The 22,810-nt window shown below is 37.3% G+C and overlaps 1 protein-coding gene and 1 long non-coding RNA gene across 2 annotated transcripts; one reads left to right on the top strand and one right to left on the bottom strand.

Moving 5' to 3' along the window:
* Positions 1-84: 84 nt before the first annotated feature.
* Positions 85-22,521, top strand: LOC148642109 (uncharacterized). Its single transcript, XR_015929579.1, has 2 exons — positions 85-610; positions 18,087-22,521. It is a non-coding gene; the product is annotated as an uncharacterized LOC148642109 (long non-coding RNA).
* Positions 1,880-3,604, bottom strand: nppal (natriuretic peptide A-like). Its single transcript, XM_088617102.1, has 3 exons — positions 3,403-3,604; positions 2,631-2,938; positions 1,880-2,186 (listed from the first exon to the last, which is right to left on the bottom strand). The coding sequence occupies exons 1-2, from the start codon at positions 3,484-3,486 to the stop codon at positions 2,639-2,641; spliced, it is 384 nt and encodes a 127-aa protein (XP_088473228.1). The 5' UTR covers positions 3,487-3,604; the 3' UTR covers positions 1,880-2,186; positions 2,631-2,638.
* Positions 22,522-22,810: the final 289 nt, after the last annotated feature.

Here is a 22,810-nt window from a genome sequence, read left to right as displayed (position 1 = left end):
GACAGAAATCAACTTGACATTCCATCACGTCCGACTTGATAAGTGCTCTAGTTTCAGCTAAGGCGTGACTGCCTTTTAAGATAATATTTGGTGGAGTCTTAGAGCTGAACTACTCCAAAGAGCACATTGAAGACCATCCGGTCCGCGCGTAATTTCTGTTGTCACAGGTAAAAGGCGCAGCTGACCATTTTTGTAAATGTTTTTATTTATGCGTCGATAACGCATTTTCACGATTCCTACTTGAAATGGTTTTAAAATGTATGGTTCAAGAGTACACGTTGAACAAACTGCGCCTCCAAACCCCAAACTATTTTAGTAGAAACTGTAATACAGCTGTATTCTGAATATCTCGACTTCACATAGAGTTTTGGATAGTACTGTACTGTAGTTATGTGGTTTCTTGAAAGAAACTGAAGTGTTTCTTTTATAAGCCCCTCTTGTCACGCTGGGATACAGGAAACACGTTTTAAAGTTATTTGCATGTAACGAGCCGTCAAATGCATTTGTTATTCATTTGGTGGTGGATGCTGCACATTGGTGGTGGTGGAGGGGAGTCCCCATTACCTGTAAAGCGCTTTGAGTGGAGTGTCCAGAAAAGCGCTATATGAGTGTAAGCTATTATTATTATTATTATTATTATTATTATTATTATTATTATTATTATTATTATTATTATTATTATTCAGTGAAACCGACTGAAACTGTCGATCGTGTATAAGGTATGGCTGTAAAGTAGTATTACTTTCTTAATTACTGTAAAATAATAGATTTGCAGCGGACCAGTGCGTGTTAAGTGATATGAATATGTTGGAGAATAATACACGATGTTCTGTCATCAGGTAACTGGTTTTGAATGCTCTGAGACCGCTGGCGCTGTAGGCTACACATCTCCTGTCGAGTCGTTGTTGTGGCCTATGTGCTCTTTCTTTAGTGTGATATACTGTAAGATGAAAATCAGTAACAGACTCCTTCTCTTCAATTGAACTTGAAGGCTTCAAGTCAACCTTTACTCTGTGTGTGTGCGTAAATATCAGTTGATTCCAAACAGAATAGACCATATCAGAAAAGTGGGCTCTTTATGTAAAGAAATAGATTTAAAAATACATGTGTATTTGCCTTTACAAACTTCCTCATCCCGTCGTGTAATAGGTGTATGGCTTTACAATTTGACCACTGTTGATGGACCACTGTTTTCTTCACTGTATTTGCGATAAGACATTAATCATGTCTTGAAACATACATATGCTCAAATGACAACAGCACTTTTAAAGTTCATTTCTCCAAAGGCTTTATTAAAAAGCGCCAACCTTCTTGAAGAACTAAGCGCTTTTGCACAAAATAAATGGCACGGAAAGCAGTCACATAGGGGACTGCCATTCAGAGAGTGATTGTGTTTGAAAATAGCTGTTGTGTTTTTAGCTCAATAAATGATGTAAACGTCCCACTATATAGCTGTTGTAATGCTACGAACATGGCAGGTACTGTCGCTCCAAGGTGTAAAGATGTCACTGTAGCACAAGAGCTTCGATTTCAATTTCAGTCCAATATGACGCACACTGACATAACAGAAGTACCAATAAAATACTGCTGTCACACAGTGTCCCCAATGGTTTCCAAACTTGAAATTAGTACTAGTATCTTTTCCGTGTTATTTTTCATTCATTTAAAAAGAGAACCTTGTGAAAATGAATAACAGAAACCTTCCACAGCATGGAGCCATTTCCCTGGTAGTGTCTTTAAGGAAAACATAAGTTTGAAGTTTCATCGGTGAATCTATTTACTTGGTGAAGACATTCACTTCGTTTTTAGAAGGTAAACAATTCGTTGAGCCAAATGCAGGAAATGCACGTTTCGAAATGACATCAAACAGAATTCACCATTTACTTACTAAGCAAAATATTTATTTTGTTTTTATGCAATTCCATAGATATTTCAAGGTATTTTGTACAAGAAGAATAAATAGTTAAAACAATATTAATAGACTTCATAGCCTAATAGCTTCATTTAAAATATATACATCTCTAAACTAGAACAATTCAATTGAAAACAAACACATTACATCTTTATTAAATACTTTCATAATAAATACTGCTGTAAACTTTCAGGCCATTCTTTCTGGAATGAGTAGAAGAACGTCCATTGTGTAAGGTGACTTTCCCGAGTTTACTCCTTGGGCTCGGCAAAACCTGGAAAGAAAGAAAACATACCCATCCGTGAGTGCGAGAGCAGGACAGCACTGAGCCGCTCTGTGAACTTCTATTCTCATCACGCACAACCAGGCTTGCAAGTCTAACTTTGCGCACGAACGAACGCACGAGTTAAGATTGTTCTTGCACACAACAGCCTAGCCTCCTGGTTTTGAAATAAAATGACACCTTGTTAACCTAATCAACACTTGGCTTGATACGGTATGCTGTAGCTTTCTCACTTGAGCAGACTTTCACGTTTTCGCTTTGCGCCTTAAATCCTGCGCGCTGTATCTCATGGAGACTACATCGTAGAAAACATACTGTATGTCGCTGTAATATGCGTTTTCTGCACTCGGTCCGATTTAAAATTTGCAACTTATCAACAAACAAATAGTAAATGGGCATTCCATTTGAAAATAGCTGTTGTATTTTTTAGCTTACCGGCCTGGTTAGCACCCCAGTCCGCTTGTGGAGCCGATCCTTTCCAGCCGGACTCCGAAGCAGCTCCTCAGACTCCCTTTCTTCATCCTCCTCCACGATCTCTTGGAGGATGTCAGAATATCGCTGAAGAGGCGCAGCATCAGGTCCTCGTTCGCAGACTGCTCGAGATCCCTTGAGTTTTGGTTCCACGGCAATTCTGATGCCGTGTTGTAGGCACCATTTTCTGCTGTCAGGTCTCCTTCTCCCTCAGCCTCTTCTGAGGCGGGATAAGGTGGATTCCGTTCCTCTTCCAAGAGCTGCGTAAGGGTCTGAGAAAAAAAAACCCAAGAACACAAACTGTTAAGGAGCCCTGACACGCAGAAGAGCAGGTGCTCGCCTTACGAATGCCCAAGCCATTGGCCTTGCTCGTTATTATACAGGAATTCATTGCCTTTCACAAGAGGGAATAACAGAAAAGTTCCTTCACAACCTTCACACGAATCCAGAACAACGAATTTCTGAATGTAAGGTCCTACAGACACATTTGCAATGCTGTACAGTAGGTTGGTGTTTAAATTCTAAAGGTAACACCACGAGATTTTCATATGGAAAAGAAATTAAATAAAGACGCTTTATTTCACATTGTTGATGCTATAACAAGGATGTTTTATTTCTAATTTGAGCAAGGTTTTAAATAGTAGTTTGATCTAACTGAAAGGAATCAATACAGTCTATACGCTTGGAATCAGTGTCAGCAAAGTACTCTTAAATCCACAAACTCTAAAAGTCTTACCTGCAGGTGGGACACCGGTTTAGCTCCAATCTGGTTTAGAAGCAGCACCAGTACAGCGCAGTAAATGCTGACTTTTGTCATCATTCTTGAAATTCAGTTTGTTTTTTTTTCTTTTATTTCTTTTTCCTTTTATCAGATTTACCGGAGTTTTATTACCGTGAGCTTCGGCAGGTTTCTCTTCGCTCTCCTATGCCGGTCCTCGGCTTTTATATCGCTCGTGAATGTCGTCACCGAGACCTGTGCGATTCCAATTAAATGTCCGAGTTAAAAGGAAAAGTGGGCTTGTCGTTTTCAGAATCTCTGAAGGACTACTACCTTGCTGATAGATAATACCCATTACTCTATTTTAATAACCTGTGAAAACAGCAATCAATCGTGATACGAAGGATGTGTAATCCTTAATTACGGTGATTGCTGTAGTTAGAAACTACCGCTACTTGAAGAAAATACCAACAAAAGTGAAAGATACTTGACGCCAACCCATTTCAAGGCAATATAATAGATAACGTATATAAAGTTATCTCTATTAATCAACAAAAAATATCGATTATGTTTAAATTCTTCAATGCTGTCTAAACGTTTTTGTTTCTTTTTTGAACATTTTTTCCGTGAATAACAATAGACGTTCAGTATTAATTTAATACTAATACTAATTAACAGTTATTGATTTGGAATATATAATGCTCAATGCTGCTCATATTGTGACTAATATAATTGTAAAATACAAACAAAGGCAAATATTTAATGTACATTATTAAGTTTCTTGATTCTGAAGTTCTGACTTTGTTTCCATCATGATACTTTGATTTGAAAACAATAAATAACCTGTTGAAAATCAAATAAAATGTCCTGTTAGTTACAGCTGGACATGAATGTAGGTTAGCTGTTGACTCAAAAGTTGTGCAATCAGCATTTAGGAGGCTAAAGGTACAACAACTGATCACCTGGCTTTAGCAAATTAATTTAGAATATATCAACACCTTGGATATGTGAAACACCTGGTTGAATTGCCTTATTATTTTTATGCATTTTGCTGCATGGCAACTGGTACTGTAATATGAATACATATTTGGTGTTCCTAAATTGTCACTAAAGTTTTGGTGCATGCTGTGCCAGTCTGTAGAGCTGGCTGCTCCGTTTCATGGTCTGATCACAGACAGATCAGGTGGTTTGTAATCATTATCACTGCATTGCTTATAACTGCTTTTTACTTATTCATTAGAATAATCGCATGCAGATGACTTTATTCTGCACGTTTCTTGATGCAAGAGATATGAGTTGGGAAGTTGTGCTGAAAATCTTAAGAACTTTAAATTTCAGTGCAATAAAAATATAAACATTGAAAAGCAAATATTCACTCGAATACACATAAAACAAGCATTTCAGAAACTTCACAATGGTTCATATTTAGTATTTTTACTGTAGTTTGCATTCCCTATGCTTATTGAAGACATGGTGAGTACGTACGTTAGACACCTCAGCTCAGCTGTTAGCATTCACAAAGTCTGTGTGTAGGGCAACTATGCTGCTGACATCTGCTAAACTTCCATATTCTTGTGAGTTTGTAAATATAAGAATTACAATTCTTTGTTCATTTTTTTAATTAATATCCGTAATACTACTGGTAGCAGCGGTACAATATATTCTGTAATATATTAGCGGTAATAGTGTTCTGTCATTTTAACATTTTGCCTTTGTTTGACCACTTGAATTGATATTTCAGACCCTAGATTCAAGCCATCCAGCAAAACCTAATATCTGGGAGAGTACTAGAACAAAATAACTTGTGCTAAAAATGCCCATTGGGTGGGCTAGCTTCTACATCGTAAATAGCAAATTACATAAAAAACAAAATTGTTCTTTCTGATTTAACAAATTCTGCTTTTGTCATTAATGGAAAAGTCAGAAAAGAACAAGCAATGCTTTGGAAAAATAAGATTAGACGATAAAGAAATAAACATGGGATTTGAGTCTTAAGGCACGGTTTTAAAAGTCAATGCTTATTATACCACAGACACCAGCGTAGTATAAAGAGATTGTTGTAGTTATATTCTCAAGTTGTACACATGGCCTCTCAAAAAAGAGCTGGTTACATGGTCACGTCACCTGGCATCCAGCCTATTCTTACTGTAAAAGAAGGGCTACCCTGAACCAGCATTCCTCACACTGCACAAGCTATCCTAGTTTGCATCACAAACTAGGCTTTGTGCGGTGTGTGGCTGTGAATGCTGTACTTTATTTGTTAAATATTACCTTTAGTCATGCAATTAAATATAACTGCACAACCAGGTTATGCATTTTTGTAGATTTGTTTAAAAGTATGTTACACATACTCAAGCTACAAATCTGTACGTACATGTGCAAAATACAAGAAATTAAATATACTTACAATATTTAATCTCGGAGGAGATATACTGTGCTTTCTTGCACTTGGAAAACTCTGGATTTGGTTCCCTTATTCATGTTCCTATAATTAGAAAAGGGCATAACTTAACAACATTTATTAAATGTCAATATTAATTCAAGATTAATAAATACTAATTAAAGATTAATAAATCCCTAGGGCCTGATGGTACCTCTAATAAATCATCCCTAAAACAATGATGGTTAGTTCCAACATTTTAATACTCTTTTAATCAGCTATGATAATTTGTTGAAGATGGTAGTTTTCTTGTAGTTTTCTGCACTAGTTATAGCTCCACAATTTGTTCCAGATTTACTTTGCTTCCCATCTATATTATCTTTCCAGTTTCTTTTAGTGAATCAATAATGTAAACATTTTATCAAAGAAATGTAAGGCTTCAGGAAAGACCTTTTGGTTTCTACATGGCACTCACTGCACACAGTTTTAAATGTCATGGTTTACAATTCAAAAGCTATTTCGCCCTGCATCTCACAACTGGTAACCCACTGAAGCTCAGCAGGTGTGAGCCTGGTCAGTACCTGGACGGGAGACCTCCTGGGAAAGCTAAGGCTGCAGCTGGAAGTATTAGTGCAACCAGCAGGGGGTGCTCACCCTATGGGTTGCATGGGTCCTAATGCCCCTGTGTAGTGACGGGGACACTATACTGTAAAAATGACACAGATCAGTGGGTAAAATGTAAAACTGAGGTCTTGACTCTCTGTGATTATTAAAAATCCCAGGGTGTTTTTCGAAAAGGAGTCTTGTCCTGGCCAGATTTCCAATAGGCCTTTAACCAGGCATGGTTAAGCCTTTAACCTCCAAATAATGCCCATCTGACTGCATGATAAAAGGTCATATGAACTGGCTTACTGATTACTTGCAGGCGGGGCTACCCATCTGGAATGGAGTCCCTATTCCCTGTGAAGTGCTTTGAGTGGAGGGTCCATATAAAAATAACAATAACACAGTTATTATTACTATTAACAAAAGTTCTCCAACCTCTCCCAGCCAAGACTCAAATCACCCAAGACTGTAGCTTTTGCTTCGTCCTGCATGGAAAAGCCTGTGACAATGTTTCACACTTTTCAAAGTTTCCTCTTCGAAATGGCATGTTTTTTTTTCTTGCCTCTTGCCTGTTTCTCTTCAGAATTCAGTCCACTCACCTCCTTTTGGAGCTTCTATAGCTGTCAGAGAGAATCTGAAGAGCCCCTGGAAGTAGAAAGTACTGTATGTGTGTGAATTAATTGCAGGGGGTCAACTACTTTCACGGCATGAAATGAGATGTATGTTCTCCACAGAGTGTTTGCAATAATAAGGCCATCCTTTGTGGCCTACCATGCTGAATAAGATTCTAGAATCAACTATCTAAATATTTGATGTGTTGTTAATTATGTTGTCCACGTTTTGTATTGTCCATACAGGCCCTAAATGTGATATGATATGAGAAGATTCCAAAAATGTTAGAATATTACACATAAAAAATTGGAATGCATTTAATACATCTGTCAAAACAGCTTTTTGCTCTTTTTGGAAATTCCATTGCCATCCACAGCGATTACATTTTTATTACATACACTTCCATCGAACTATTCTCCAAGACTTAAATGACCCAGGTCAGTTGGGTCCCTTATAAGGAGTCATGTGAATCACCATGGTAACCACAAATGATCCAAATACAGCACATGTACAGTATCCCAAACCACAAGAGAGTAAAAAACAATTTAATTATTTTAGAAACACAGGAATATTCTTTTTAAAAGTTCATAACCATTCTTATTATACAGATTCTCTGGGATATCTCTACTACCCATAATAAATCCTCATAAATTTGAGCAAAGTGTTGAATGTAACACAGAACAGTACACATGACTTTTCTTTTGATATTCTATATTTTTTTTAATGAAATCTCTTCCTTTTTATTACATTGACTCTGACTCTAGAAACTGGTGGGTTACTGAACTGATTTGGTCAGGTGTTCAGTTGTATAAAATGAGATTCCTCTGGGTCACTGGGAAACTGCATGCCTCTGTACTTTTTTCTCGCTGAAGTAAATGAAATGAATAATTCTGATGAGCATGGTGAAATTATTTACTTCTCCTCCTGTCACTTTCCCTTTTTCCATCTCAAAACCGAATAACTCAAGGTGTCTGAATAACCTGTGCAGAGGATATAACCAGATTATCTCCCTGATCATCCTGCTGAATGCATAAATAAAAATCAATATCAAATGGAAAACTTATTAAGATACTTCATGCCTCAAAGCTATTGACCACGCTTCAAAAATCACAGCCCTAACTTACTTTTTTATCTGATTTATAAGGCTGCAGAAATGGAGATCTTCCAAGGAAAATTGTATTATTGGCAAAGTAATTGACTTGGTAATGAACAACTTTAAACAAAAATGAAAGACTTTCAGGCTGAAAGAACTGTAGATGTACAGTAGATGTTGTTGTGTGACACTTGAAACTTTAAAATGACGAATCCAACATTATTGTTGGTAGGAGCTTCTTATCTCTGACCAATGGAATGTTGGTATCAAATAGCAGGTTTTCAATTTGTAAAAAGCCAATGGGTCAAGGATTAATTTGATCTGGCCTCTTTTCCTATATAACATTTGTATTTTCTTTAGTTGTGTGTGTTTTCAGTCAATTTTTAAATTGAAGAAAAATTGTTTGCACTGTTGCTTTGCCCTTTTTGAATCACGAGCCTGTATGACTTTGTGCCAGTTGTTCATATATAGAAGATCCCAAGCTCTAAGGCATTTATACACTGTGCTCCTGTCTGGCATGCATCATTATTTTGTGAGGAAGCTGACTTTAGGGGTTAATTAAAGTGTGTTTGTCATTGCATCAGCTGTGATTATGTTAGTCGTTTAATGTCATTGGCATTTCTGTGCCATATGAAGCTGCTATTTATGAAATAATTTATATAGAGGTTCCATTCTGTTGTGAGCTTCATATTGTAAGTAAAGTAATTTCTAAACTAAATGTGATGCATAGTTTTGAGTTTTTAGAAATGAGTTCCCAGTTTTTAGAAATAAATTAAAAATTATTGGAATAAAAATTGTTTTAAATAGAACAAGCTTTGAATATGTCTGACCTACAGATTAAATGAAAATGTATTTTCTGTGTTTAGGCATGCTGCTCATATTCTATTCTCTTTGAGTTTAAATTGATTTCTAGGAAATTACCATTTCTAAGCCTTTAAATAAGCTTTCCTAAAATATGTTTTAGTAATTCCAAGTACATTGTAAACCTCTTCAGTCACTGTTACACTTTTTCTTTAGTTCCTCATTAAGAGGGATTGTAATGTCTCTACAAGAATAGTGAAGGTGAAATTCTGATGTCCCTAATGCACACTTGTTGATCAAAACATTTATATACCTGTCCATCCTTCATATATATAAACATATATACATATCCAAATAACAGAGTCATTACTGCATACTGAATTAATTAATAGTCATCAAATAAAATATTTCTACCTTTTGGTGTTTGCAAATACCAATAATAAATTAGGTTATTAATGTCAGAGTATTGGGGAGTTAAGTAAATTCCAGGACATACTTATTATGTTTCATGAAGGTATATTTTAGAAGGTTTGCTTTTAAAATGTATTTGTGCAGGAAACTAGGAACAAGACCCATCTTGTGGCTGAGAAACATACAGTGTGTAGGTGTGATACTGCTATTAATTTCCAAATAGACATGAGCATTTCCAGTGTCTTGTTAATCTTCTAATAGATAACATGCCCAGATTTCTGAAAGGTGCATTTTATTTCATTTTCAGTTAAAAACATATCCATGGAATTGAAAATTTGTTCCTCAGTCACTGCTTCTTATCATCATTGCATTTTCTCTTTACCTACCCAAGTTGTCAAAGACTTCTATGCGGTGCTGAACATTTTGGAGTGTTTATTTAAACTCTCTACAGTTCCCTGAAGAAGCACATTTCCCTACAGCAGAGTTTTTGATCGGCTTACACACTGTGCTGAAGGCTTCTTCTAGCATTCCACTGAATGTTTTCCTGATAGTGGGTTCGTAGCCATGGATACAGAACTGTATCTTCACTTAAAGTTTCTGAGGACTTTTGAACTTGGCTACCACTTTTTATTGTGTAATACCCTGGAGGCCTCATGACATATAACTAAGAAGTGCTCATCACTTCCCTGCGTTGGAGAAGGAACCAGGGCTGTGTTATTTACGTGTCTAACACTGTCTTCTCCATGTATACCTATCCCCCCCAGTGCTGTATGAAAAGCACTTTTAACCTTTTATTCAATACTGTACTCAGTGAACTTGTTTGATCCAAGTCTGAGCCCTGGGCGTGATGTGAGCAGAGGCCTCTTGAGTGAGTTTGCTAGTTTCAGACACGAAAAAAACACGACTTTTTCTTCGCAAGCTGGAATGAGAATTTGCATGGTCCCTTTAAAAGTATTATTCCTACTGGTTGTTATTGTTATTAACCAAGTATAACACTAAATGATGTAGTAAATATCCTTAATATTAATTTCTGTGAATGTTTCCATCTGGTCTACCTTTATAATATTCACACAAACACTTACAATCTACAGTTCTACTTTTGCAGTCTTTTTGTACAGCTCGAAAAACCTACTCAGTAAGAAAATACTAAAACATGCATAGATTCCCTTGGTGTACTTTTATAGGGCAGGCTGTTTGAAACTTTCAGTTTTCTTCTAGAAAGAGCTTGGAGGCACTTTCACAGCGTTCTGAAGAATTTGAGCAAGTGTGGTTCTTGCATGGGTACTCAGAAGAACACATTTATACAGAGGGTAATAAATGAAAGAAGGCCATTTGACTCATCTGATCTTTTCAGTTGCTAGTAGCTCATGGATCAGAGAATTTCATCCAGCTGTTACTTAAATGAAGCCAGGCTATCAGCTTTTACCATTGTGACTCTGCAGCTTGTTCTGTACTCTGGGACTCTGTTTGCTACTCGCTGGTATTTTCAGTAGCTTTCTATATTTCCTTTCACCACGCTGTTCACAATTTCTTCTTTCACAAGGCACGGCTCATTGAGCATCTGCGTCCAGATGATTTAGTGCTGTGCTGGTAATTAGCATGTTGATGAGGGAGGGAGTCGCAGTGCTCATTTTTTGTCTCGGTGTGGGTCACTGCATCCTTTATGTGAAGGTGACTGCTGCCCATGGGCTGGAGGAATGCAGAACATCAGGCAGAGAAGGAGCCTTGGTCAAGAGAGGCTTTTTATAGAACGAGGAAGGGGTTGCATTTTCCCAATCTAAGAGAGACTCTGTGGTCTAAACTTGGATTTTTTGTAACTGAACAGAGCTGATTAAACAAATATTCCAGTTAAATATTTAAACATTCCTTTTTCCAAATTGTTGCCTAGTTTTGTTTAATTTTGCATGATGGATCACCGTGCCTACAGTATGCATTGACTTTGTATTACCCTCAATATTAGAGATATAAAGTTTGCATCATTATACATATGATTATCCAGCTCTGGAATTAGTTGTTTTTTTTTTTTGTCAGAATTTCAAAGTGCATGTGTTACATTTTGCCGTCTCACTGTTGAAAGTGATTACTTTGACTTCAGCATGACATCAATGGACTAGTCAGTGTCTTCCATTTTACTGCTGCTGACGTGGGGAAAGGTGTGGGTTCATCATTAAGGTGCTGGTACTGCATAATGCCATGGCGCATGATTGAAAGCAATGACACAGGCTGATTTGGGGCAGGGCATTTCCGATCACAAGAATTTACAACTGGCCACATTCATCACATCCAGCTGGTACTGATGGCCTCAAAAGAGACAAGGGATGCTTTAATTAATTTCAGTTTTAATAGAATATTACCATCAGCTGTGTCTCCTTACTAAGGTATTAATTGAAATGTAGTCAAGAAAATGAATGTTAAACTCAAAATGTTTTTTTTTTATTTTACATTTTTTAAAATCTAAAATTTTTTAAATAAATGGGTTATGTGTCTTTAAAAGGATTATGTAATGCAGAATAAATTAACTCTGACACCTTTTACAAAAGGTAGTAAAATGTTGTTTGATAAAACTTTATTTCCTACAGTACAGATTTAAGTCATGGTCCTCAAATTACTACCGCTCAACAGTTCTCTGAAAACGAACTTTCATGGCAAAGTTTCGGTTTGGGATGAATTAACAAGAAAGCTGTGTTTGCAGACAATGTTGCACTGCAAGAATTAAATTCACTTGATTGCTCCCTGTTGCAAAAGGCTGCAAAATGTCAATTAGCCCAACTCTGGTTCCATGCTGTGTGGTAAATTTGATATCTTGAAGTTAATTACTCATCATTTGCTGGATGTCTTTGTCCTGCTGGGGATGGTACGCTTCATGGATGGGCAGGACCCTCTCACTGTAGGAAATGGATTTCCTGAGGAACTGGAAAAAAGCATACTCTCTCCTCGATTTTGGGGACAGCCAAAAGTCACTTGGCATCAGGTACATTCTAACATGCTCTAGTACCACAGTGATAAATGTTAGGGAAACAGAGTGCAAGTATGGTTTCTAACACATTAGCTACTCACTGTGGAACCTCCACATTGGTTAAATTGTAAATGATTTACATAACTTACAGTGTTGATTTTCTTTGGAACTTTAGCTTGTTCCAACTACTGTTTTTTATTTTTTTATTTTTCCATTCTGTAGAATTTGTCAAGCAGTGAGATCTGGATCAGTTCAGCCAATGTGGCCTTCATGTTGAGAGGACTGAAATGTTTCAGGTTCACATTTAAATGCATTTCCTTCATCTGAATGCTAAATTGGTCACACATCCTGTTATGTTTAATTGAAAAGCAGGCAAAGATTCTCGGAAAGGCTCTATTTCCATGGTAGTCCAATGGTCATTAACATAGTCAGGTAAAAATTTTACTAACCTGGCCGAACCCTGCCAGTTCTATCTTTGCAACCATGTCTGGCTGAGGAGTCACATGCTTCTGTGACACTAAAGACCTAATTTTTCCCTGGATGATGTTGCTGTAGTTCTGCTTTCTTTTACCTTTTATGCTATATTTTATTCCTCAATATTTTACAGTCTTATATGCAGTTATCATGATGTATGCATGTGCAGTAAGCTTTTTGAAAGGCAGTAAGATGTACATGTAGGAATAAGTGAGAATAAAATCCTGTGTTGGCAAGACCCATCAGACACTACAGAGGACTGGCCCTCATGTCAGTGTATTAACAGTGAAATGGGACTAATTGAGAATTCTGCCATAGTACTGCATGTTCTAAGGTTAGCTGCTCTGTTAACCTCATATCAAATTAAATAAATACAGCTTTTTCATTGTTATGATTTACTGCTAAGAGACATTTGAAGTTTTATCTTTTGCACTAACATCCTCCTACTTGAATTAAATTGGAATTCTAATACTAATCTACTGAATATTAATAGCTATTTCACTGGTTCAGAATGCAGACTCACATCTGTTTCTGCTCTTACCTTTATAATCACACATATCAGGTAGACTTGCTGTGTACTCTATATTCTCTCTCCACTGGTGTACCCCAAGGCTCTGTCCAGGTTCCCATTCTGTTCTCCTCCATGCCTGATCCTAGAGTCCTCTCATCTCCTCCCACTGCTTTTCCTGTCATTTTTATAATGACACTGCTCAAATGTTCCTCACATTTCCTTTCACTGATACTAATACCTCCTCCCATATCTCACAGCCTCCTCCTCCTGAATGCACGTCCAGCATCTGAACTTTATTTGCTCTATGTCTGGCCTTTCCTTCTTCCCTCTCCTTTCTCCCTCCCTTTGGACTTCTCCATCTCTTTGCCTCTTCACTCCGCTGCCACCCTCTCCCCTCCTCCTCTGCCAGCAATCTCAGTGTTGACCCCTCCCCTCTCTCTCCTGCTGCCAACACACTTTGCACCCAATCCTCAGCAATTATTCTGCACAGCACCCAGTCCCCTCCCTCACCCTCTGGCTCATATGGCTTCTCCAGAATTATTTGGCTTTCTCATGCTGCTGTATTCCTCCTCTACTCTGATTATGATTATTTGTGATTTTTGGGCTCGTATCATTTTAGCCCTTTGAATGGCAAGGAACCCCTACCTTGCCAATCTTGCACTATCCCTGCCTTACACTGCAAAATGAATCAAAAAGTAAATTTCAAGATTGTGAAGTAAAAAATCAAACCAACTGCCTATTGCAGATTGCAAGACCAAAATGTAAAATGTGGTTATGATGTCTATGATGTTCACAGAGGTTTTACTGGAAACCAAGCTTTAGGCGGTTGATTTCCAATTTAAGGATGAAAGTTTTAATTAAATTCATGTTGAAGGATATGACTACATCTGTCCTCTTATCCAAATTAAATTTTTAAAATTTAGTCAAAACTAACCAACTTTGATTTTTAGAAAGTTCAAAACAGAACTGTGTTGACAGAACATATTAAGGGAAACCAAATTATACATTGAAACATGGTATAACAGAAGGAGTTAATTGCGAAGCTGCTTTCACAGTGTTTAACCCACTGGAAAGTCTAGCAGTGTCTAGTTTTTAGGAAAGGGCTTCAGTCTGGTCTCTTTCAGTGCAGCAAGGCTTTCAGACTTCATAATCAGACCTGCAGGTCAAAAGGACATTGAAGGATAAAAGCAGAATCTCACACTTAATTACGGATAGGAAGAAGGACCCATAGCCACTGGGTTTGCAAACCTGAGCTGTCAGCACTGTCTTTGCACTTCATTATTAGATACTGACTGTCTTATCAAAACATACACTGCTTAAACCAGGAAATAAGTAACCAGTTCTTCTGGAATTCATATAACTTAATTCTAATATCTCTTCAGAAATGTCTATATGAATTTTACTCTGTGCAATTTTAGACATTCTCTTTTTAGACACTATAACCATAAATACAGACAGGATCCAAAACGTCATAGCACCACAACCTTTCATATGAAATTAGATGAATTACATGATTTATGTACACCTAATCGTGGAACTCTAGAGTTTTAAGTACTCCAAGGATATGGTAAAATATTCTGGGTTGCAGTTATTATTCATTAATACAAAAATCTTTAATGTTCTGCATTGTACTCCCAATGCAGTAATGATGAATCCAAATACACTGCTTCATACTGTATCTGTAATTCAGTAGTGATACCGGTCTATAGTGTTTGGTAATGTAATTGTGAGTAAGAGGTTATAATAGTCTTCTGTGCTATATTGTCTCCATCTGATCACAAGAGTTCACAAGTCTGTTTTGGCACTGGGACCTCATGTTCTGCAATCCTGTTCACTAGGGACCTTCCATTTTAGACTGACTTCCACACAAATCACAATAAAGCCCATTAGAATGCTGTAATGCTGATATTAAAAATAAAATATTCCAAAAAGTTGTGTATACAAATAGATTGTAGTGTCAGCTCCATTTCCTTAACTAACAAATTTCCATTCATGACAGGAAAAACTATTTCTGAGCATTTCAAACATATTTGCTGATCTCGTGGTGAAGTGTTTCTGAGGATCCACTAAATGGTCTCCAAAGATGCCATTTTAAAGCTTGGCAATAACCAATTTAAGTTGCTAGTTCCAATAATGATCTGTGCGTCTGTGTTTGTATTTCCCCTGTGATGGACTAGCATCTCATCCAGAGTGACCCTGGATTGGATAAAGTAGTTAGAAAATGGATGGATGTTACATTTACATTTCGTAGCCTTTGTACGTTTTTTAGGAACTTTTTAATAATTATTGGAACTTTCCCTACTTCTAATGTGCATAAAGGATACAGATTTCTTGTTTTGGGCAGGGTGGTGATTATTATTGATGAGATGAAACCAGTCATCTGTTTTCTTCAGTAGGAATTAGCACCTGATTTATTAATAAAAACAATCACTTTTTATCGAAGGTGAAAATAATATGACAGCAGAACTGATTAATAAAGGAATAAGGTAATATTCAGATATTTGAACTATTAAAGTTTCTATTGAAAATCTTTATAATTACATTTGGATAAGAAAGGTTAGACCATTATGCATATCTGCATAACTGTTTTCCTATGTGTTTCCTTCATAATCAAGCTTTAATAATAAAAAAAAAATCAGTGTTAATGTGTGGAATAGGCAGAAGAGCCTGTCTGTAGCTGCTTTGCAGCATTTGTTTGTCATAATAGAATGACATCTTCCATTGAGAGCAAATCATAAATCTCTGATATTAAATAAAGGGCATTCTAGAACAATACTCACCTCACCTCAATATCGAAGAGAAGAGGACTTGCAATCTTTTCCAGTGATTGAGTGACATGCTGTGGGCTGTGACTCCTCTTAGTGTTGGTTCCAGATAACAAGCAGCTCTCCTATGTCTGTTGTCATCTCTTTAGTGTCAGTAGCAATGCTTTAGATTAAAAAAGACATTTAAGACACGTGCATTTCCCCGAGAATTTAGCTCAAATGTGAATGGAATTAAATAGTATTTATAAAAGACAGCTTTACTCAGCAGCCAACTCCCTGTTAATTGTACAGGTTGATAAACAGACAATTTGTTTTTTTCCAAATATCTCAGTTGTAACAGTGTTAACAGTAATTTAGTTGCAGGTAAAAGTTATGCTCTATGATTAAGAGAGCATGAGAAGTTTGCTGATTCTTTTTTCTTCAGAAAGCATTAGGAAAGATGGGTTTTTAATTTCTCTATCTCTTAGATAGTCACTGGATGTGGAGACTTTGAATGAAATGCACACTGACAATTTTGTGGCTGCAGCAAAACACCCATTTATAGATGTAATTCCCAATTAAAACACTGTTACAAGCAGAGACACTCCATTACTAATTCAACAGATGACAGAGTACACAAAATTTCATGCAGCATATCACAACAGTCTTGCAAGATGTGATAACCACAAAACACTGTGTATCACAGATCATATTTGATTGAAATGTTTAATAGATTTAATTAAAAAAATTCTTAATTTTACAGCATAAATAATCCATTGTAGTATATTTGTCTCTTGTATGTATAACCTATATATTATCACTCTGTATCAAAGGGTATTTTCTATATATTGTCACCTTCTCTAGTGTCATGGGTGTTGTTTTTTTCATTGGTGTTGAAGTGTTAAACTCCGGGTTAGACATTACATCATATCAACCACATGGAGAAAAACAGACACCCACATGACTGTGAATCAGATTATGGCACTGTTTTATTTACTGTACCTGCATATCACACTGCATAGCCTGTGTGTGCCCTTTAATTAACACCCAATATGTTCATAAAGAAGAAGATGCTACACTACTCATGAAAAGACACAAGTCAATTTCCCTTTTTTAGACCCATAGCAGGAATTTCTTTAAAAGGCTTTGTTTCTGTTGTAGCTCAAATGCTTAAAATACCATTAAGGGTGATAGCAATTTCAGAATCATGTAGGAAAAAAACAAAGATAAAGACATGCAAAATATTTTTTTTTTTCATATGGTTATGGGTTCATCCAAACTGGGAACATTCTGGAGTTAAAGCTGAGTTATAAAGGGACAACTCAGTAGTTAATTACTGTACATTCAAGGAATCAAATGCATTTTTGGTGACGTTTTAGAAATGTAAGAGAAAGTAAAGGAAATTGATTACTTTGTTAACTGAGTAGATACACATACAGTATACATTCAATGCACACATAACAGAAGTTCAGTTCAGTCTGTTCAGTCAAGGGAGTCCAAATCCATCAGCTGAAACTTAAGTCTTAAATTCAGATATACGTTTCATGTCACAAATTCAGTTCGTTTTTTACAATTCATCCATTCATCGTTATGAAAAATATGTTTGTAACGGTACCGTGAATTCAATGTGATGTGTGTACCCTCCTGTTTCATTCAGGCTCTCAAGTTCCAGTGTTATGTCTGGGAATTTATTGTCTAAATACCCACATGCTTACAAAATTATCAGGTTTCCTCATCACACAGGGATGACAGTTGATGCCTGCAGGCAGGTTGAATTTGTGAATTTAAAGTGAACTTTCTCATTGTTGTTCAACTGTAATCACTTCAACACTATCTAACATTCACTAAATTCACTATAGGTAACTTACTTACAGGGGGTAAGTTTGTATGTTTCTTAAACATCGCCCCTAGTCTTTTGATTAATAATTCAAATGATCTTTTAAACTATACTATATGTTGACTACTGTATTGGAAGATGTAAGAAGGGAGTTGCTAAATGACCTCTAAAGACGTGGCAGAGCTGCAATTCTTGGGCCAGTTCAATTTGTCCACATTATGGTCTTGTCACCAACGTGTCAGTGACACCAGACACCTCTGTATCTTGGATTCCTCAGGGATAGTGGTGTGAAGTGGCTGGGCGCGTCTCCCATCAGTCATCTGGGAAGCTACATCATACTGTAGCTCGTGGCTCCGGAAGGAATTTCATTCCACACATCTGAAGTCGATGAAATCAGCCCATTGTATTCTCTCTCCCAGCTCCTTTAGAGAACAGTAAGTCCACCTTTAGATGTGCAGTGACCGCATCTGGTCATTTTAGCTAGTACCATATACAGTACTATCTTTTTGGCAGTTTTAAGGTAGTATAAAGTAATTTTATTATTTATGTACAACAGACACACATATTTCATTGCTAGTATACAGTATAGCAGTTAATTTAACTAAAGTGTTCCACAATCCTGTAGTTTTGTATTACTTCCACATTTGGATAAAGTCATATCAGAATTAAGCATAAGGAAAATAACATTGTAGCATTGGAGTGGCAGTAGGTGATCAATGAATGATGCCTATGAATTCCATTCTCTTTAAAGAGGACTTTAACAGGAGATATTCTTTACTCCTTTGTTGCTATTTGTGGGAAAACTGTAAAAGTAGTGTTTTTTTAGCTCTGAGTAGTCTTTTACACATCATGTCAGAATAAAAGTGCAAAGTGAAGTAAAACCACTGATATTCACATAAACTCATGATGTATTTGAATATTTCTTGCATCTTCAGGGGTATAATTCCACGGGCAACGAATATGTGAAATTCTCAATGTTGTCAAATGGTTATCTGTGAGGTTCTAATTATCAGCTGATATGATGATTCATTATGGAAGTATGGGAAAGCTCAGCTGCTCCATCCATCCATTATGTTACCATTTCATCCATTTCAGGCTCTCAGGGGAGCAAACGTACTGTACACCCCATGCAGACAGCACCCGAGGTCCAGAACTGAACCCTGTGTCACAGTATGGCAAGGCAGTAATGCCAATCTCCACGCCGATAGGGCCACCCAAGCTTAGTGTCTGAAGCGCAGAAATAAAATTTAACTGAATATACTTAGCTGTGAAGATGGTACATGTAAATAGGCAACCCTCTAACTTTCCAAAGACAACTTAAATACTAACATGTCTGGTCAAGAATATTTCCAGAAACATTTACTGCCTACCTCTAAGTAGTTTCCATGCTGAAAGCACATGGAGTCTTGAATACCTAAAATCTGTTTTAAATATGAATGGAGGGGAAAATATGTAACTACCTCCATTAATTAGCTGTTTAGAGAGAAGTCCCACTAAGAAGCCCTAAGCTGCTACATGAATGTGAAAAAGTGCAGTCTGTGCATCATTAAAATCTCTTTAGTGTCTGTAATCCGCTCTCCATTAATCTCACAGAAAGATCGATGACATATCTGCAGGGCACATTGACTCCTGTAGTGACTAATGAGTGATTAACACTCTGGGAACAAAAACAAAACAAAACTGAAGCAGAGACTCCACACCCACCAACACTTCTGCTAAAACAGATAATTCTGCTTTTCAATGGTTGATTTTTCTCTGCAATTGCCTTTAAAAAAGAAACAGAGCATTATTTTAAAAAGAACCGGAGCTTTTGCTTGTCTTTTGTCTCTATACCTGTGGCCAATAAGAAAGGTGTTCTTCCAAGCTAATGGCCTCCTGTGTTTCAGGCTCCCACTGAGATACTTTAAATAGTACCAGAAGAACCTTGGCACTAATGGGAATTAACCAAGGAGCCAACATAAAAACCTCTCTGTAATTTGCCTTTTTCTGTTGCTTTTGAACTTCTTACGGAAGCTTTATTGTAATAAGCTTCTACCCTGCACCCCTTGTGTCCATTCACTGCAGTCTAAGTGGTCTCCTTCCTTTCACTGCCCTTTCTCTGTTGTTGTTTTTAAGCAGCACCCTCCATTAGCTGACATAATCTCTCACGCACCCAGCTGTGTACACGAGCCCAGTTTTACACAAAAGACGGGAACTGACGCTGAGGCCATGTCTCTGTGCTGAAGGTGTTGTTTCCCAGTAGTTGGCAGCAGTGCGTGTGTACCTTTTTGGGATCCGAAGCGTGGCTATCTTTGGTTGTGGAATGCAGGCGTTGCCCTCGGCCATGACATCATACCACAGCATGATCCACAAGAATCACCTAAAAGGGATATGGGTCAATGGAGCACACGTACAGGAAAGAATGCAACAGCTCAGGTTTATTGAGAGAAATCTGGGATAGGGTTGCTGTAACAAACCATTCTGAAACTGTTCAAGAACATCCAAACCTAACTTAGTTTACTAACAAGATCAGACTCCACGTTTTAACAGCTCCAGGAGTTATTCTAAGTGAACTAAATGGCTCCGTCATCAGATAACTGCATCAGCTACCATATTCTGATTTTTATCTGCAATCAGATTTAATCATCTAATTAAATGTATTTCTATGCCTCACAATGTGGATTGAGTCTTTTTTTCTCTTATTGCTTATGAGGTTTGTTTATTTAACTCTAATTTGTAAAGAACTGGCAGTAGAAGTGTTTTTTATGCAATCCAAAGAAAGCTCTCTGAAAAGGAAGAATGCAGAAGTCAAAGAAGCTTGGCATAGGATTGTACTGTACAGAATATTGGGTACACTGACCATTAGGGTGCGGTTGTATAGCTGATTTACTGGTCTGAGGTAAAGTCTATGTTGTAATCCACTCTCTGTCATTCTACACAATCCAAGATGGAAGATTAGCCTCTTTGATGGGAATAAATTACTCCTGGAAAATCCTAAATTCCCTGGGTGTGTGGATTAGCGTGAAGCCTGAGTGTACAATTCCATGTGATTGGAGCAGAAGATGTGATCTTACTTTTCCTGGGCCCTGGCAATCCTCAGGTTTGACTGTAATAACTCAGGAGCACTTGAGGTGATGTAGATGTCTTGTGGGGTCACACACAGAGATCGGCCCATTGTTGGAATTTCTGGTTTGATGAATCCATTGTGTTGGTATATGTTTTCCTCAGAGACTTATTCTCTGCTAATTTACTTGCCTCTTCATGTTTCTATTTATTTCAAAGACAGAACTGATATTTGAAGTGGATTTAAATATTGATCTCAATATACATCAAGTAGACAGGGTTTGATACCAAAAATTTAATTTTCTATATATTGGTAAAGTTGAATGAAGCTTTATGAAAGATCTGGGAAGTGATCTTTCATTCATATCCTAATTAAAAACAAATGTTTGTGTTTCCAGAAATGTTCCTAAGCTACTGTATTTTCTTTTTGTTTATTGAAGCTGGTTAGTTGCCATTGTGTCCCTGTTGTTGTTTTTTTTTAAACATATAGTTTTCAGGAAAACAAAGTGACACAAAGGAATAAGAAAAAACAGGATTTCTTCCCCAGCCCTCATTCTTTCAGTTGTAAGAGAAAGTTATTTTGATTGCAGCTTGTTAGTTATCACATCGAGGGCTCTTTCTGGACACCCAGAAACAAACTAAAACAAAACAGTGCGAACCTGATGCCCTGAAATCACCCATGTCTGAATATCATTACTCTCTGGGTGTCGACTTCTGCAGTTACCTGAGTCCTAATTAAAAGGCTGGTTTTCTCTTCAGTGACACTGGCTCAGCCAGTGGGGGGAGCAGGGAGTTGGTGTATGTCGTTATGAATCATTGCCCAGGCAGGCATTAATATTCCAGGAGAAAGCGATGATGTGGGCATCAGGGAGACAGTGAGAGAGGGCTGATGGCAAGACAATAATCAGATAGCCTCTGTGGCAGCTTTATTATCTAGTGGAATGCACTGGGAGTAATTTCCACTAATGATTTAGCCAGTTTCCACACCTCAGGAGAAGTGAGTGTCACTGACATGTGGACGGGCGACCCCAGCAAGCAGATGGAGTAAGAGGAAGGATTTTAGAGCTTTCTGGGAAACAATTCTTCAGTTCCAATCCACCTTTATTTAACTGGTCTTCTCTGTGAGCAGGGTGCACGTGAGACAGGACTGGGACTCAGCAGGAGTAGTTAAGCCTTTGGCCCCGAAGTTGGTAAATGGGGAAAGAACGTGATTAGTAAAAAACAGGCTGGGCATCTGTAAATGACACTTACGAAGGAGTATTTGGCTCCAGTCCATCTGCACAGAAAGATTTATTTATAAACAGACCTCACTGCTCTTGCCTTTTTAATTTCAAGTTTCTTTTTGAGTTGAGTAAAACAACCTCATAGGACAAGTTTGTGGTACACACCAAACCCTCTTACCACCTGATGATGATGTTTGCCAGTACTGAAGCACTGAAATCTCACAGGCAAGGAAGACACTGCTATTTTTAATTCATTTATATTTGTGTTGTATTTTTCATTCACTGAAGACCATATAGGGTCATCAAGGGCAGTTTCCTTCATGTAATTAACTTGGAAAACCCATGAACATTTTTCGGAATTTGCCAGTAGAGACTTTAAATCATTCTGCTCAAGTATCTGTGTAACACTGTACCATTTGTGAATAATAATAAAAATAATTTCTTACACTTATAGAGCTTTTCTGGACACTCCACTCAAAGTGCTTGAAAGGTAATGGGGACTCCCCTCCACCACCACCAACAGATGGAAATGTACATTCATGTTCATGTCTCTTAAATGTGTCCTGAGTTACCACAGGCATGTCGCGACAGTGGAAGGACTGCAAGATTTTGTGAAGCATTCTTCATCAAATTTTAATTTCAAGCTGTGAAAGATGAAGATAGAGCTTATAATAAGCCTAACAGTATACATCAGACTTCAGAATTATTCACAGAGATCGACCCTCAAAAATAGATA

Source organism: Lepisosteus platostomus, chromosome 23 (genome assembly GCF_059453375.1).
Source record: "Lepisosteus platostomus isolate fLepPlt1 chromosome 23, fLepPlt1.hap1, whole genome shotgun sequence".
In the NCBI taxonomy this organism is placed as follows: domain Eukaryota; kingdom Metazoa; phylum Chordata; class Actinopteri; order Semionotiformes; family Lepisosteidae; genus Lepisosteus; species Lepisosteus platostomus.
The sequence above is the reverse complement of the archived record's forward strand: the minus strand, read 5'-3'. Positions and strand labels throughout refer to the sequence as shown.

Bases quoted from the DNA above. Each gene is read 5' to 3' on its own strand.
- nppal (XM_088617102.1), bottom strand. From the start codon at position 3,486: ATGATGACAAAAGTCAGCATTTACTGCGCTGTACTGGTGCTGCTTCTA. The intron at 2,939-3,402 runs GTAAGACTTTTA...TTTTTTTCTCAG, and splicing joins AACCGGTGTCCCACCTGCAG to ACCCTTACGCAGCTCTTGGA.